General features: G+C 45.5%; 1 protein-coding gene across 1 annotated transcript in view; it reads left to right on the top strand.

Moving 5' to 3' along the window:
* LOC149875606 (E3 ubiquitin-protein ligase rnf213-alpha-like) overlaps positions 1-18435 on the top strand; it is a 137517-nt gene that overhangs the window by 41545 nt on the left and 77537 nt on the right. The window contains exons 12-16 of the mRNA XM_090031798.1: positions 279-482; positions 3589-3782; positions 8467-8587; positions 13562-13662; positions 14830-15003. Of these exons, the coding sequence (XP_089887924.1) occupies positions 279-482; positions 3589-3782; positions 8467-8587; positions 13562-13662; positions 14830-15003 (794 nt within the window). The remainder of the gene's footprint in view (positions 1-278; positions 483-3588; positions 3783-8466; positions 8588-13561; positions 13663-14829; positions 15004-18435) is intronic.

Genomic DNA, 18435 nt, shown 5'->3' with positions numbered 1-18435 from the left:
AAGGGGATAGACCCAGTGACCTGTAAGGTCCCTTCCAGCCCCTAACAACTACGAACCTATCTGCAAATGGGATTTGCACTGCTACTGATGTTCCCTGCTTCCCTTTTTGGGTGGGTGAGTGCTAACAATTTTAATCCAGAAAAAAGTGTGCCCCAGGTGTCAAAAGTTTGGGAAACCCTAAAATATAGAATACATGTTTCATGAACTGCAACAGCAATAATGAACCCAATTCAGTGGTTACAGCTGAGTAAAAATAATACATTTTATTTTCCCACCAGGTTTTGTCAAATGCCCTTATAACTGGTGCAAAAAAACTCCACTCCTCTGTGGCAAGAAATGACCTACGGTTTTCCTTGCTTTGGCTGCACATTGAATACTTCTACTCACGAGACACTTATCAATTATTTGTTGATTTGGTAAAGACTGAAGAGTCGGTAATTGATGAGCTGCAAAAAATGTATAGTGAGGACTCAACTAAAATGGTGAGATATATTAAACTTTGTTTGTTTTGTTCTTATTCTGTTCAACCTTCTGCATGCCATCTCATGAGCTCTGTATGATGCAGGCCTTGGGTGGTGTTACAAATACCAGTAGGCTATACTAACTACTGTGAGACATAAAGCGGTGTTAATGCCAGAATGAGCTCTGGGTATCTTGTAGGGCTGTGCAAAGCTCCGGATCATGATTTGGATTCAGAGATGATTTGGATGATTCAGAGGCCAAATCTATGAATCCAAATCAAATCACTAGAAGCTTTAGGTTTTCTGAATCAATTCAAAGATCCCGAATTGATTTGGATATATGTTACTCATGGTGTGTGATGGCTTAACTTGTGTTTTTATGTTTATTATGAAAAAAAACCCAAAATAGTTAGAAAAATAGATCTTAGGAAGCTTTTGGGTTGAAAGACCCTTTGTCAGGCTGAGGAAGTACATGCAGTTGGTGTGTCTCCTGGTCTTGAATGGAAGGAATAGTAAAGAAGCCAGAGGCTGGCCTGGCATGCAATGCAGGCAAAAAATCCAGGCAGTGAAAATGGAAATGGGGGCATCATGGGAGAGGGCCAGGCTGGCAGGGGAGGGGGGAGGGAAAGGGGTTGTAAAAAAGTTGTTCTTTGCAAGTTTTTGGACACACACATCCTTCTTCAGGTACACACATGCCTTTGGAAGTTTTTGGACACAGGTGTCCTTTTTCATACCTGAGAGATTTCTGACCATTTTAATTTCTCTCACCACTTTCAATTTAATTTTTTGCCTGAAGAAGGGTGTGTGTGTTCAAAAGCTTGCAAAGAACAACTTTTCTGCAACTACTTAGTTGGTCTAAAAAAAGATATTGCCTCTACCCAAAGAGTTTGTCTGCCAGAATGAGCTTTGAGCAGTCATGCATTAAGGTTTAATGTCACCTCTGACATGCACAACTGTCCTTTACTACTAGGAGTCTGGCAAGATGGGATGTAACTAAGAGCCCTCACTCTCTTGGTTAATCCCAGAGGGAAGCGGGCATTAGCAGTAAATGCAACCCCAGTGCCTAGCCTGGCTTTCAAAGGCACCCCCAAACCATGAGACACACCAGAACCTAAAACCCAGAGGCCCCACCAAGCCATGTGATAACCCCTCTTCCCAGCTCTCAAAAACACTGCCACCCACCCTTTCCATTACCACAGACTTGCCGAGATTCACCAGCAGTGGGTGCTGGGTTGTCTGCATCAATTAAATCAATGAGGATATCATCAGAGCTGTCTCCATCTTGCGTATTTCCCTGGGTCTGAGTTTGGGCTTGAGCCACTGGGTTCAGGGTCAGGGTTAGAGTCTGGCTGGAGGATAAGTCCAGAGAACAGATATCCTCTGGCTCCTGCATGGCAACAAGTAGCCACTGTGGGGCTTCATCACCATGACTTTCTCTTTCATTGCTGTCATCACACTGTACCAGGCGTGTGTGTGTGCAGTGCATGGTGTGCTGAGGAGCAATGGTATGGTCCTCCTTGATGATTTGGGCTGGCTCTCACAGCAGGGAACAATGGTCTTCACCCAAGAACTTGTTGGTGTCTCTGCCCCTTATGCACTGTGACTTCAAAGACTTAATTTTGGTCTGGATCTGCAGCTAGTCCCAATGGTGCCTGCAAGCTGCAGTCAGAGCTGCAATCTACTCATAGATCACCTAGTTCTGGTGGGGCTGCCCATCATGTCATTGGCAGTGGTGGTGATGGCCCTCTCTTCCCCCCAGATTGCCTATGAGGTCCAGCACCTAACCATAACTCATGGACTCCATGTGTTGTGGAGGGACTAGCTGGGGAGCAGCCTGGGTGGGAAGGATGACTCCCTGGGGACCCCCTGGGTCCCCTGCCAGCCCAGCCTGCTTTACCAGGCTCCACATGCTGTAAAGTGGCTAGGGGATGCATGAGGGTGCTTCAGCTCAGAGGTTTCCTGCTGGATAGCTCCACACTGAAACACCCTGTGCCCCAGGACCTGAGCAGCATCTACATGTGCACTGCTGTGCACACACACCAAGAAAAAACAATGAAACTCAGCAGCAGGGTAGTATTTATATTTTACAAGTGCTACCCTGCTGTGGAGTATACTAGATTTGGGTGCCCTAATAGGGGTGAATGTGTAGATGCTGAGATGTTTACTGTGATTAGTTAATTAGTCAACTATGTCTTATGAATATGTGCCCAGTGGGTATGTTCAGCTACAGTGCATTTTTCTGTCCCCTATACCTGTTAGGTGTTTTGTTTTGTTTTGTTTTGGGGGCAGAGGGGCTACAGTTCAGCTAGAGACTAGGAATATAAAAAGTGGGGGGCAGATGTTGCAATATAGCATCTCATGTAACATAACACATACTGTTCTCCATTTAAAAAGAAACTAGATGATTTACTAGTATGCTAGAGGCCTACAGCTATATTATTAAGATTAAGATCATAGCAAAAACAAATATAACTTTGTCAGAATGTGCACTAATTTGCTATATCATATCTTGACAAACTAACTCTGCAAAAATAATCAAAAGATAGTGTTTCATTAATCTTGTAGTCATTTGAATTAAATGTATATCTGTTTCAGATTCAAAAGACTAAAACCTAGTCTTCCTGAGCATGTTGGCAGTGCATCCCGTGCCTCACTGAGTTATTTCCACACCCGAGTTAATGTTTGCACAAATTAATATATCCACACCTGATTTACTGTTTTTAGCTAGAAATAAAATGGGTCTGCAGAACTGTGAAAGAGGGGCTAGATTACCAGGAGCAGCTACCAGACATCAGAATTGCAGGAAAAAAGCTAGCTTCATTGGTTGAACATCAAGACCATTAAAAAGGAGAGAGGGTCATTTACACCTGTTGAATGAAGAGTTTAGAAAGAATCAGGTAGATTATAATGAGCCATGATGCCAATTAACTCTGTCACTGCCGCCAGAGTAGAAATGTTGCTGCCACTGCCAGGTGGTTGGTTTTAAATTTTGGGTGGAGAAGGAATGAAAAGAGGCACAGCTGCATCACTGGACCCCCCTGGATCTGTCTCTGCCCCTGGCCCCCCATTCTCTTCTTCCTAACGACAAAAATGTCACTTCTTAAATGTTTCTTACATGTCATTTCAGTTTTTATCTCTGGATGCACTGAATATCATCCTGCGACAACTGCAACCCACAGAGGAGACATTTGGATCGTTTGACAGCTGCCTTGCTTGGCTGAAAAGAATCAAGTCCATTAAGTATGCTCTGAATTGGGTCACATCAGATGATTACCAAATACGATTGGACAGAAAAAAGGGGGAACTATTGAGTAGCATATTGTAAGTACTCACACTGAAAGCCATGTCTGTGTAGCTGAAAGAATACACAATTTGATTTCCTGTTTGCAAAAGCATGTAAACATAAACACTTTTCCATTGATACATTGATATTTTGAAACTTTGTTTTTTAAAAAAAACTCAGTTTCCAGGATAAAAAATAATAATTTTGCACACCATTTGCTTTTGTTAAAATTCAAATTTTCAGTTGTTGTTTTTAATGGTTTTCAGCAATTTGTTTCTGGAGGGTCTCAGTTTTTGGCCTGAGTTTGGTCTCCATTTTTGACCAAAGCATTAAGTTACTAGAGAATTTTTAGATTTTGGCTTTAAAAAATATTAGCTAGATAGATAGATAGATAGCTGGTGTGTGTATGCATGTGTATCTATCTATCTACTAGCGCTGTGCAAAGCTTCAGACTGCAATTCAGATTCAGAGATGGTTTGGATGATTCAGAGGCCAAATCTACAAATATGAATCAAATTGCTAGAAGCTTTAGGTTTTCTGAACCAAATAGGACCTTCCAAATCAATTCAGAAAAGATTCGGAAAAGATTCAGTGATTTGGAGATTCAGCCATAGGGTATAATGCAGAATCAATTAAATATCTAGAACTTTGTTGGTTTTTGGCTGACTTGGATGAAACTTGCAGGGATGGTATCCCCTTCTTAGGGCATGACATTTACCAAGTTTCAAGGTGATAGGTGCAGGGGGTTCTGGGAAACTGCACCTCAAATCCTGAAAGCAAAGCTCATGTCACGTGTGTGGATTAAGCCACAGTGGGGTGAAAATTGCAGGGATGGTAGCTTTTGCTAAGGCCACAAATCCTGCCAAGTTTCAGGGATATAGATGTACGGTTTTCTGGGAAACTGCACCTCAAACTGCTGACAAGCAAAACTCATGACATAGATGACACTGTGTAAGTGTTAAGGTGCACCAGGGTGAAAACTGCAGGGATGGTAGCCCCTGTTGCGGTCACAAAGCCTGCCAGCTGTCAAGAAGTTTGGTGAAGGGGGAGTCTGGGTTTTGGGGCCCTGCACCTCTGTCCACAGGCAGGCAAGACTCGTGACATGGGTTCTTGTGGGACTGTGTGTGTGTTCAGGTGCACCCTTCCTGGTGTTCCTGCACAACACAGCAGTGTGGCCCCATGAGAGCTCCTCCTCCCCTACAGCCTTGGTCTGGTCCACCACTAAACAACGGCAGGTCAAAATAACTTAGCTGGCTCAGCACCAATAGCACCAGCAGCATCTAAGGTACCAGATGGAACTGTCACAGAGACTTTTTTTATAAAGGAATTGACAGCTAGAAGTAAAGATGTTGTGTTGGATATATGTTACTTATGGTGTGTAATATACTTATCTTGTGCTTTTATGTTTATATGTTTGTTACGAAAAAAATGGAAAAGCTGAGGAAGTACTTGCAGTTGGTGTGTCTCCTGGTCCTGGATGGAAGGAATAGTAAAGAAGCCAGAGGCTGACCTGGCACACAATGCAGTCAAAAAAGCCAGTCAGCACACCTGAACACACACAGAGTCCCGCAAGTTATTTTGACCTGCCATCATTGACAGTGGTGGGCCAAACCAAGCCTGTAGGGGAGGAGGTGGCCTCACAGTGGCACACTGCCATGTAAAAATACAAGATAAGCCATCACACACCACTAGTAACATATATCCAACACAATATCTTTATTTCTTGCTGTCAATTCTTTTATAACAAGAAAGGCTCTGTGCCAGTTCCGTCTGGTACCTTTGATGCTGCTGGTGCTATTGGTGCTGAGCCAGCTAAGTTATTTTGACATCCCATAGTTTACAGTGGTGAACCAGACCAAGGGTTTAGGGGAGGAGGAGATCTCACGGGGCCACACTGCCAAGTTCTGCAGAGGCCCCAGCATCAGGAAGGGTGACCCTGAACACACACACAGTCCCACAAACACCCATGTCATGAGTTTTGCCTGTTTGTGGTCAGAGGTGCAGGGCCCCAGAACCCAGACTCCCCCTGCACCTACCTCCTTGGAAGCTGGAAAGCTTTGTGGCCACAGCAGGGGCTAGCAGGCCTGCAGCTTTCTTGTATTTGGTAATGGGGAGTGACCCTGCTCCACCTTAACACTCACACAGTGACACTTATGTCATGAGTTTTGCTTGTCAGCAGTTTGTGGTGCAGTTTCCCAGAAACCCCTGCACCTATCCCCTTGAAACCTGTCAGGCTTTGTGGCATCAGCAAGAGATACCATCCCTGCAGTTTTCACCCCACTGCGGCTTAATACACACACTTGGCATGACTTTTGCTTTCAGTATTTGAGGCGCAGTTTCCCAGAAACCCCTGCACTTATCACCTTGAGACTTGGCAAGCTTCATGGCCTCAGCAGAGGTTATCACCACAGGAAGTTTCATCTGCATTACCTAAAAAACAATAAAGTTATAGAAATGTCATTGATTTCCCATTATACCCTATGGTCAACTCTCCAAATCTCTCTGAATTGGCTTCAAATCTTGTCTGAATCGATTCAGCTGAATTGAATTGGAAAAGCAATTCAAATATCCAAATCAAATCAACTGAATCCAAATCAAATAGTTCCTTATTTGCACAGTTCTAATAAAAGATATATCTTTATAATCTATATCTAGACCTAAATATATCTATTTATATATAGAGCTAGATATGGATATATTATGTATACACATACAAACACACATACACCCATACACATATAGACACACACACATTTTTAATTTCTCTCTCTATAGATAGATAGATAGATAGATTCAAAATGTGTGTGTTTGCCTGTATATATGTGTGGGTATAAGTGTTTGTATATACATACATACATGTATACATATATAGAGAGTATATTTTTGGTGTGTTTATATAAATATATGTATGTAGGGTGTGCCTCTCCCTGCTGTATACATGGATGCCTTCCCAATTATGATCCATGTCCTGTAAGATGCATTCTTAGTGTTTTCTGTGTCTTCCCCTATGACTGTCTGGTCCATGGAAAGGGTGGAACCCTGTTATTTTCCCAGTGGAGTTCAGCTGCTCTCTCCAGTAGCAGAGAAGTCATCCTGGTTCCCTTCACTAGGACATATTTTTCTGCTTCCTTATTTGTGGTGCCATTTTCACCTGTGTAGTCCTCTGTGGGATGAGAAGTGTCTCCTCAGGTAGCAGCAGAGCCTTTTTTTACATGGTTTTAAACAACGCAACAAGGTCCCAAACTGTAAAGGTCCAGGGTGTGGCAGAAATGCCACTGCCTGTGTCTATCTCCAGGAATCTGTCCCCGTCAGCTTGGAACACTGGGGTCGAATTCCTAAGGGAGAGGGGATTTCCCTCTCTGCCTATGTGACAAAAGCCTGGTGTCTAGGGTGTGGACCCTCTGGTCACCTGAGTGGGGGGAGGGAAAAGCCCCTGCTCATCTGCCCAGTTAACCAGTGATGCTTTTTAAATTGGTTGGCTAGTTGCCAACACTGCTGGCTTCTGTTGGACTGGGCTGCTGAGGTCAAATAAGAGCTTGGTCCAAGAAGAAGAAGGAAAGCCATTTTTCCAGCATGGCACAAGCATCTCTGGAAATCTCCGAGCCAGCTCTCTACCATCTTCTGCATGATACTTGTACGTGTTTCTAGAGAGCTAGTCAGCTCACAGTGATGCATTTGCGTATCAAACGGCTACATCAGCCAGACTGTTTTGCTCAATGGTAATCCCTTGATAGTGCTCTACCACTTACCCTATTCTACCCCATCCTGTCAGGAGCAATAAAGTTCTCCTTTGTGAATGGTGTAGAAGACTTATTGAGGGGTGGGGTTAATTATGCCTAGGAGGCCCCTTGGGTCTGTGGACTAAGGGAGACTATCTTTTTTTTTTGGCCCCTGACTTGGGAAGGTACCCCAAGTTATTGTATTGGGTTGAGTACCCATAGGACTATTAGGCCTGTGTTTCCCTGAGGACACGGGATCTAGACAGTCCCTTCTTAGGGTGGTGGCAACACATGTTACCCCCGGACTCTGCGGTAGGGCTTGAAAGGGGGTCTGCCAGGACTTAGGCACCCCTGGAGGAACACGTGGAGTCTGGAAGGTGGACGGGCGTAGTGAGGTGGGAGGCTCAATGCAGAAGCCCCCCCACTACTGGCCCATCACATGGGGCTACTAATGACAAAGGTCTATCACATGATCAGAGCACCAGGCTTTTTTAATGACACCTCCTGATGACTGCCTGCCTGTGCAGCTGATGGAAACCTCACATTTGGAAACATTCATTGTAAATATTGGAGAATGGTATCTGCATGCTGGATTACTGTATCAGCAGGCAGGGATGGAGAATAAAGCTCCAACCCCTATCGGAGGTATCTCTTTATAGCCCCTTATGCTGGGCTTGCTTTATCAACAGAGCAAGAGCAAGTAAGTCAAAAGCCTTGTGCAGCAATCCTTCAACATGTTTACTACCTTCACACAGGAGGGAGATGAAAGCACAAACGACTCCTTTTGTTTCCCCTCATATAGTTCCATGAGCACAGTCAGACCCTATCCGAGAGTAACTGTGAGCTCTAGGACCTACTGTTTGGGTCAGAAACTACACCCAGGCTGCTGGTTTTGTTCCGTGGTCTGAGGAAAAGCTGGTGTTTTCCCAACAGTGAACTCCCATGGATTTATTATTCAAACAGAATAGTTATTGGAAATCAGGAAGCTTCATTACTTTTTCAGGCACCAATGGAATTGCACTAACATCACCTACCTGCTCATTGACCACCTGCTGCATGATGAGACAAAGATGGATGAGAAGCTGCTGAAGACCATTGTGAAGCAGTCTGTCTTCCTGTGGAAGGTAAGGTTTCAACATGGTCCCTCACTGGTGGTTCAGAACCAAGTGGAATTAGACAGTGCACTAGTGCAGTCCTTTAGCCCCCACCAAGTTTTGGAGGAATCCAGTGCTTTGATTCACTCAATCCTATCCTGTTCCCTCCATGTGCTCTGTGGCTTTCAAAGCATTGAAGAGGGGAGATGGGAGCTGGCCCATGCTGCAGAAGCTCTGCACAGCTCCTGCAGCCTCAACTCCCCAGCCCCGGAGAGTCATAGATGTAGCAGGACTTCTTCCTAAGGTTGGTTATGGCACCTCTTAATGACCAACCCGATCCTGCTCCCACTCCAGCTCCTCAGTGCTTCACTGTATTGTCTGCCATGCTTTGTTGTATATAAATCGGAGGCTGCCTCCAAGTCCTGGAGTGCTTCTGGATACTCCTAACTGACAGAGCTGGATGCTTGGTTCATTCATCTCTCTCCAGACTCTCAGTTTGATACCACCACAGTTCTGCACCCTGATAGCACCTGTTCTTCCCTGCAGGCAACCCTCCAGGCTATTGGGCAGTACACTCCCTTAGGGGCATTCATTGTGGCCTCCAGCTGTCCCTATAGCCATGTCCCTGTGTCACAGATGTCACTCAGTCCACCTTTGTTGGATCCTCTGGTCTTGTATCAACTCCTTGTCACTGGGTCTCTGTCCCCTCTTTGGCAGTTTCAGCCAGCTGGGCCTCCTTGGCCCTTCTTTTTCTTCATTGGGTCCCCTGACCCTATCACTCTGGCTCTGCGTCCTGACCCTCTTTACAAGGTAGTATTCTTGCTGCCCCTGCACAACTTGGCTTTGGTCTATGCAGCCCCCAGGCTACCAGAACCTACCATGGTTTTTCCCTGACCTCAGTCCCTGGTAATGGGGAGTGCCACCAAGGCACCTCTACCCATGGCCTCCACCTCCCCAGTAGCCATAATTCATTCCTCCAGTTTTTAATGGCCCATGGTAGTTAAACCTTAAGCCATTCTCAATTGCTGCTGGGTGCCTCACTCCAAGCTCTCTCCAGGCTTCCATGCTACTTGGTTGACTTTTCCCCAGCTCTGGCCTTCCTGGACCTATTCATGGTTTCCACTGCCTCTCAGCTCAGGCCAGGAGCTCTTACTCCTAGCAAACCCTGGGCCAGGAACATTGGCCTAGGGCTGAGACAATATGTTCCTGGGCCCGATGCCTTCTGGTCATATGTTCTTGACCATCCCCAACTGTAGCCCATCCACTCAAGGAGCAGCCAGGATCTCCCAAGTTGCTGTAGGCAGCTCTTCTCTGGGTTTCTGTCTGCTTACTCAAAAGCAGCTGACTTGCTCAGCTGGCTCCAGCAGAACATGGCTCAAAACCACTGCTTTCCCTCCTTAATGTCTTGTTCTCCCATTACAATGGAATTATAGAGAAGTAGGGTCAGAAGGAAACTATAGAGGCCATACTGTCCAGTGCCTGAAGCAGGATCATCCCCATCCCATCATCACATACAAATCCACAGTCAACCCTGGCACAACACAAGACATAACACCCTAACCTGCCGCAGGTAAAGCCGGGGAACCATTAGAGCCAATGTTCTGTTTCTGTAAAATGTTGTCAGTAGATTCTCGAGAGATCCCAGGTACAGGCCCATGCCACCAACTACAGAGGAAGGCAAAAAACTCCACAGTTTCTACCAATCTGACCATGCAGTAATATTCTTCCTGACTCCAAATATGATGATCAATTGGGTCCTGAGCAGATGGGCAAGATTCTCCAGCCAGGAAATTTTGACTTTAAGTCCCAACAGGAGCATTGGCCCAGCCTAATCAAAATTACCAGCTCCAAAACCCAATTGCTCTGAGGAAGTGTTAAAAATACCCTGACATAGGTAGCCAAATGGGGGGCGGGGAGAAACAATGAGCAAAGCCAAGAAGCATGGGAATTACCCATAGTAAAACATAAGTATAGCTATGACTAGATCATGCCCAACCAGTGGCTGTCCAACCTTTTCTTGAACACTTCCAGTAATGGAGAGTTCACAACTCCCCTGGCTTCTAACAGTGAAATTTTCCTGATAGCCAACCTAAAAATATTTTTCTGCCACTTCAAGTCATTGGTCAGTGTCCTCCCCCCTGCAGCAAGAAAGAAAAGAGGTTTTCCCTCTTCTTTATGGCAGCCCTTCAAGTTTTTGAAGACTGCTCTCATGTCGCTTCTTAAGCACCTTCTCCACAAGCTAAACTTGCCTAGCTCCTTCAGCCTCTCCTCTTAGGACTTGTTTTCCAAGTCCTTATCATCTTTGTAGCCTGCCACTGGACTCACTCTACCTTCTCCACATCTTTTAAAAAAATGTGGAGCCCAAAACTATCCACAGTACTCCAGGTTAGGCCAATCCAATTCCATGTAGGGAGGCGTTATCACCCCCTGTGTCTAGTGCCTAATGCTTCTATTGCTGCATCCCGAAACTGCATTCCTCTTTTCCATAGCTGCATCACACTGCAGACTCATGTTGAATCTATGATCTAACAAAAATCTCAGATTTCATAGACATTAGGGGTTGGAAAGGACCTCATGAGATCATCGAGTCAAGCCGTCCCTGCCATAGGCAAGAAGTCAGATAGGATCAAGTGACCCCACCAGGAAAAACATCCACCCAATTATAGAAAGAGTCCAGGGAAGGTGCTTGCACCACCTCTGCGGGGAGTCTGTTCCAGAACTTGGACACTTGCACCGTAAAGAGCTTTTTTCTTATATCCAGTCTAAATCGGCCTTCCTGGAGTTTATGGCCATTAGACCTTGTTACCCCTTAGGGAGCTCTGGTGAATAGATGTTCTCCCAGGTCCTGATGTACCCCTCTAACCTAATTGTGGCTGCTACCAAGTCCCCACTGAGCCTTCTCTTTTCCAGACTGAAGAGGCCCAAGTCCCTCAGCCTCTCCTCATATGGCCTGCCCTCCAGGCCTTGGATCATGTGAGTGGCTCTCTTCTGGACTCTCTCAAACTTTTCCACATCCTTCCTGAAGTGGGGGAGCCCAAAACTTGATGCAGTACTCCAGCTGCGGTCTCACCAGGGCCAAGTAAAGCACGAGGATAGCTTCCCTGGTTTTGCTTGAGATGCATCAGTAGATGCATGCCAGAGTTTGGTTAGCTTTGTCAGCCACAGCATTGCTTGATCTTGTGGTCAATCAAGATCTCCAAGTCCCTTTTGGTCATGGTGCTAGCGAAAGTAGCACTGCCAAGCCTGTAAGTATACTGAGGGTTCTTCCTACTGAGGTGTAGCACCTTGCACTTCTCTGCTTTGAAGGACATCAGGTTTTGGTCAGCCCACCTTGAGAGTGTGTCCAAGTCAGCCTGTATCCCCAGCCTGTCCTGCAGTGTGACCACCTTCCCCCATAATTTGGCATCATCTGTGAACGTTGCCAGTTAGCATCTGACTTCTGAATCTAGATCATTAAGGAAGATGTTAAAGAGTACCGGCCCAAGTACCGAGTTCTGAAGGATTCCACTGCTCACCCTGCGCCACATTGATTTGGTCCCATCAACTAGTACCCTTTGGGTCCAACCCTGTAGCTAGTTACCTAGCCATCCAACCATAAGATGATCATGGCCACAGTTCCTCAGCTTAACCATGAGGGCATCATGGGGAACTAGGTTGAAGGCTTTCTTGAAATCCAGATATATGACATCCACATCTCCCTTGTCCAGGATACGTGTTACATGGTCATAGAAGGAGATGAGGTTGGTCAGGCAAGACCTGCCAGTCACAAAGCCATGTTGGCTGGCATTCAGATGCATGCCTTCAATTAGTTCTGTGTTGATGTACCCCTTGGCAATTTTTTCCAGGATTTTTCCAGGGATGGACATCAGACTGATTGGTCTATAGTTCCTCGGGTTATCCCTCCTCCCTTTCTTGAAGATAGGGGCCATGTTGTCTCTTTTCCAGTCTTCTGGGACCTCACCCAAGCTCCACAACTTTTGCAATATCTTTGCCAAGGGGGATGCAATGATATCAGCCAGCTCCTTCAAGACTCGGGTGCATTCTGTCTGGGCCCATGGACTTTTGAATGTCCAGTTTCTCAAGGCATTCCCTGAACTGATCCACATCAATTTTGGGCCCGTCACCTGCTCCCAGGATGGTTTGTGTCCTTTCTGTGCGATGCACTTGGGAGGGTGAAAAACTGATGCGAAAAAGTCATTTTGGATATTGGCCCTTTCTTGGGCATCAGTTGTCAGTTGCTATGTTAGATCTTGCAAGGGCCCAGTGATATCTTTGTTCTTTTTTTGACTTCCAACATATCTGAAGAAGGACTTTTTGTTGTCCTTCATTCCCGTAGATAGCCTGATCCTTCTACATAGTGCAAGTATAACTCCAAGCTGGAGGGAAAATGCATCAGGACTAGGCTGGGTAATGGGGAGGAAGAGTGGGAAAAGTGGTATCAACACGGAAGCAGCTTCCAGCTCCCTGGTCCCAGTGCAGCTCCCTTCTGAGTGCACCTCCCAGCCCTGATTTTTTGTATCCAGTAGTTTTATGAAGTGAAGTATGTACTGGATACAAAAAATCATGGCTAAATATAGACATTGGATTTATGGCACATTAAAACCTGCCTACCATCCAATAACCCCAGATAACCTCTTTATATTTTACCAGCTACACTCTATCAGCAAGTCAATATTCCCCCACTTCTCCCTCACCACCTACCTGTCTCCCAACTATTATCTCCCATTGCCTCTGATCCTTACTGCCACACATTTGCATTTTCACAGACCTACATTTTGCATATTGGCTTCTATTCCACCATGGAGAAAACATAACGCTAGCAGTCTCTCTTTATGCTTAAAGAAGAATGCTTCTGCCCAAAAGCTTGCAAAAAACAATTTTTCCAACTATTTGGTTGGTCTAATAAAAGATACCACATTTATCCAAAGAACTTTGTCTGCTTAATGCTTCAATATGTCACTCACCTAGACTGTAATGATGTTTGCTGTGCTCTGTTTGATCTAGAATCTGTATAAAACTGAAGATCTGAAACCAGAGAAGATTTTTGAGGTAGTGACTAAAGTGCTGAAGATATGCAGCAACAATGCTGTCAACGTTTACTTTGTGTAAGTCAAGCAAGCAGACTTGTATGGGTTACATTTTTCAACAGGTTAATATTTAGGTCCAAATCCTATTTCACCTTTAAGTGTCTAGGAGATACTTATCTGTCTAGATGGCACATGGGGCCACATAAGTTCAGTTTGGATTGTACCGCTTCCCTCACAACTAGATTTGTCCTACTAAGTAGCCACCAGGAGCAGGGCCCAGGACCCGAGGTGCTTTCCCTGCCAGCCCACTTCCCATCTCATTGAGTTTCACTCCTTCTGTTTTAATTGTCTCCCATTAACTCCACACACCTGGAAGGAGAAGCCTAACTAGGGTCTACCACTTTCCAACCATGTTGTCCGACCAAAAGTCCATTGAGCCAAAAGGCAGAGAATTGCTATTCTCCTCTATCAAAAAGTTACTGGTAGTGGTGTTCCTCTGATTAAAATTCTGGGGACTTTCACATTCAGTTTTTCTCAGCAGAAAATGATTGTGGTAGAGCACAAGTGGCCATTCCAAACTCTTCTGAGCATGCCCAAAAGGACAAATCTAATCATGCCAGTAGAAACAGGTCTTCATACTATAGCTGACTTCTCCTACTTAGGCTTACTTTTCCTAGCTACAGAAAATTTTGCATTTCTAAGCATTTTTTTCTTTTTCTTTTTTTTTTCTTGTGTGTGTGTTTGGTTGTTAATTAGAATAAAATGTCAGAAATGGGGAATTTTCCATGGGAGGGAAATTTTCAAGAATCCTAAATTTGGCAGACAGTCCATGAATTCCCTGAAGCAAAATATTGAATTTTAATTTTCTAGATGAAACTTATTTTTTATGGACAACTGAGCTGAGTTTACACGTACTTTACAGTGCACATTTGACTCTCTTACATGCCAGGCCCTGAAAATCAAAACTTGTAAGGCCTTTCTGTTGAGAAAGTTGTGCTTCACTGTGCTCTATCCATATAATTAAAGTGATATAACTGCCCGGCATGGGCACAGTTTTCCTGCTATTGATGTGTAGACAAAGCTGTTCCCCTGGGGGAAGCAAAGTTACTTCAGTCTCAGCCCCTTTATTTCAATACAGACGGGCAGTTTAATTAGACCTGTCAAAAACTCTTTCCTCCAAAAAGAATTGGCTCAAACTCTTTGTGTAAAGCAAGCCTGAGTGTGCTTTTCCATTGTATGTTTCAGAAAAGGTGTGGACAAGTGCAAAAGCTGCCAGAAGGAGATCACTGACCCAGCCGAGTTGCCCTGTGAACACATTTTCTGCACACAATGCATCTTGGGTTGGACTCACAAGCAGTGCAGGATTTGTAAGAAGAACATCCCCGAGGACTACACACCCACAGCCTCTCAGGTCACCAGGTATCTGATGAACACCAAACAACAGCATTTTGGAGTCTTGTAGGGCAGGGACATTCTCGATTGTCTCAGTGACTGTTGGTTGTCTGGAGCCCTGTATGCTCATCAGGGGCAGATCCAAGATTTGGCAAAGGGGAGTATGGGAGCAGGCACCTACACTGTAGGGGTGGCTGCACCCCTGTCCCTAGCCTCCTCCCCACAACCCATTTTTGTGCTCAGACTGTGCTGCAGGAGCCTCTGGGCAATTTCTAAATTCCCAAAGAAAGTAAGCATTCCTGCTTCCCCTATGGGCCCAGAGGCACATCCTTCCCCTCCTTTTCTGTTCCTTGCTCCTCCAGTTGCTGCTCCTTTCCCTGCTGTCCCAGGTTGGAGGAAGCTTCGTTCATGAATGCTCCAGTTGGGCTGCATGGGGGCTGGGATAGCAGCAAAGGTGAGGAGGTTGCATTCCACTGTGCTGCCAAGGAGCAGGGATGGGAAGCAGATGCCACTGTTGCTGCCTTAGATGAGCCCATCTCCTCCACAATCAATTTAGAGTGGGAAGGAGCAGCTATGAAGATTTTTCTGCTGCTGGGACAGCAGGGAAAGCAGCCACAGCAGGTAGGAAATGGAGGAAGGGGACATGCCTCTGAGTATGGAGGAGAAGGGACAATTCACTTGCACATTAGGGCCTTTTTTGAAATCCCTAGAGGCTCCAGAAGAACAAGCCAGTCTGAAAGGTCCCTGCCCTGCTTTCACATCTTAAGCTGTTCTTCCTCCTATGCTGGTAAAGGCTTTACAAGGGCTGCCTGTAAAGGAAAACACCCCTGAATGAAGCACTCGGTCTCCCTCTGCAGTTAAGGGAGGATTTGGGCCTAACATAGGTTACACAGAAGTGACTGGATGAAATGAATAAAAAGAAGTGAGGAAGTTTTTGGCTGGAAGGAGTTGCTTAGCTCCTGAAGGCTTTGGACCCCAGCTGAAGGCATTCAGCAGATAACTGTGCATCTGGCTGCTTTGCTCCTCTATAGGGTGTAACTCTATCCTGACTTTTACTGTGAAGCTGGGGGCCAGCTGGAAGTGATTACTTTATAATGTAGGTGGAGGCACAAAGAGGCTTAAGAATTCCAGGAGCCCAGAACTGACATTCACTTCTGGATGAAGAGGAAGGGCTTTTGGCTTTGATTGCTTGGTTAGCTTTTTTTGTGTATGTGGTTTTTGAACCCCCAGTAACACATAGGTTGGGGCTTGGTGGCTAGAGCTTTCCCACTTCCTGGTTGAGTGCTATAACTCTTAGGCTTTTAGGCTGAACTGTGCAAAGACCCTTTGTGATGTTCTTCACATGCCTGTTCTCAGACATCCATTTGATTTTGCCAAAGGAAATAGAATCAAAGGCTATTCATACGTACCAAAAGTGACACTTAGGTGGATGGATGAGAGAGCCATTAGATTGTGGAAACTGATTTAGGACCTAGCTTTAGCGCCTGCCATGTTAGGCACAATTTTTTGTGCACTAGAAGATACTTAAGTTATGGACCAAGGGGCCCAAAGTAGGTATTTAGGTTCTGAAGTCACCCTCTTGAAAATAACTTTAAGTGATGGAAGAATCCATTCTAGTCATGGGGCTGAAAGCTTTGCCATAGCCAACTCTTTGCAGAATGCTGTTTTTGCTTCTAATCTAGGGACTTTAACAGAGGGGTAACAATGTGGCTTGGCACCCATGTTGCCACCATCACTTGTGAGCCACAATGGTGAAAGACACTTTTTTTCCCCAACCTCTCCTCCAAGTTGGTGCTTGAGGTGGCTGCTCCACCTTCCCCCCCAATTACAGCACTGATACAGCACTGAACAGTAGTAGGGGTGACAAGTGCCTCTCTACACACTATTGGATAGGCCTTGTGGCAGGCCAGTAGGGGATGCTCCAGTGCTGAGCCACCCCCTCACTGCACTTGACTAAAACCAAATTTGGATGCCTCCCCAGGGGCACCAACTTCTAGCCAACCCCCCTTTCAGGATCACACCCACAAGCCTGGGGTAACCGCAGCCACCACCCAAGGTCTGGTCCTTGTTCGGGCCCTGTGCCTCACAGGGTACATAGGCCTTGTAGACCTTGAGGGTGCTTAATTCACCATGAGATTTTGGGGTGCTTCCTTCAGTCTGAAGCATAAAAGGTAGCCTCTCTTAGTCAGCTGCACAAAGGGAGCAAAAAGGCTTTCCCTATCCCTCTCAAACATATACAGTAAGGCTTGTTATGATAGATAGCTTTAATGATTGGAGAGGGAGGGCCTAGGGAGGGAATGTGAATGAAAAGGAACTTCAAAAGAAAACAGCCTTGAGCAAAACAGTATGCAAAGCTCGTGTTTCCTTTGAGTACGAGTGCAGAAGATGTAGGTCTAAGTTACTGGCTACAATTTAGATAAGTTACTCATAATTCCATTCAGGGGCTGGTTGAGCCTGCTCTACGTTAGGATAGTGGAAAGTTAAGATAAGAGGAAATGCTGAAGGCTACCAGTGCACAGGAAGAGGGGAATGAAAGTAACAAGAATGTGCTGAACGTGATATACATAAAGATCCCTAACAACTGTTTAGCAACAATGAGGGGCACCAGCAGTGAAAGTATAGTGGGGGAGGGGAAATAAAGTGCTATATAGGATATATCATAGTATGTAAAGCACGTAAACAGTAAACAGGGGCAGGATCATAAAATGGGAAGGAAGAAGGTGGGAGAAGGCAAGAAACAAAGTAAGGTATATGTTAATCAAGAGTAATAAAAGATTGTTAAAAAAGACACTCTAGGTCACTCCTGTGCTAAGTGTCCCAAGTGCTGTCAATGCATAAACCACAGCTTTGATAATCCAATAAGTGTATCGGCTGCCACTATCCAGTCGTTAGGCATCACATAAAGTCAGGATCTAACACTCTACAAGCACCATGTCTTGTTGACGGTGTCCCCAAAATATGGCTCTCCCACTTCCAGGAACAAGGAACCTTATATATCCCTGTCATGATCTCATCGCTAAGTTCGTACCCCAAACCAGTATCCTCAGACCATGGCTGCTGCTGGTTGGTCAGTTTGAAAAACATCACCAACCTCAGGTGAGGGTTGAGAGTTACACAGGGCACAGTGGAGACCAAGCTCCCCCCTCCCTCAGGAGTGTCTCCAGTCAGGTCAAAGCTCAGTGGTAAAAGAAACAGAAGGAGGGCGGGGGGACTGCCTGCTTACAGCGCAGAGGGGGGTGATTTCTCCACATGCCTCATCTGGAGTACTGTGGGCAGTTTGGGGTTCCAAATTTTAGAAAGGATTTGGAGAAGGGAGAGAGGGTCCAGAGGCAGGCAAGAAAGATGATCAAGGATTAGGAAAGCAAGTCATATGAGGAGAGCTTGAAGGAGCTAAGCAAGTTTAGCTTGTGGAGAAGTCACTTCCGAATGCCAGGAGTATGGGGAATAAGCAGGAGGAGC

This window comes from Crocodylus siamensis, chromosome 1 (genome assembly GCF_052110815.1).
Source record: "Crocodylus siamensis isolate JL-2025a chromosome 1, ASM5211081v1, whole genome shotgun sequence".
In the NCBI taxonomy this organism is placed as follows: domain Eukaryota; kingdom Metazoa; phylum Chordata; order Crocodylia; family Crocodylidae; genus Crocodylus; species Crocodylus siamensis.
The sequence above is the reverse complement of the archived record's forward strand: the minus strand, read 5'-3'. Positions and strand labels throughout refer to the sequence as shown.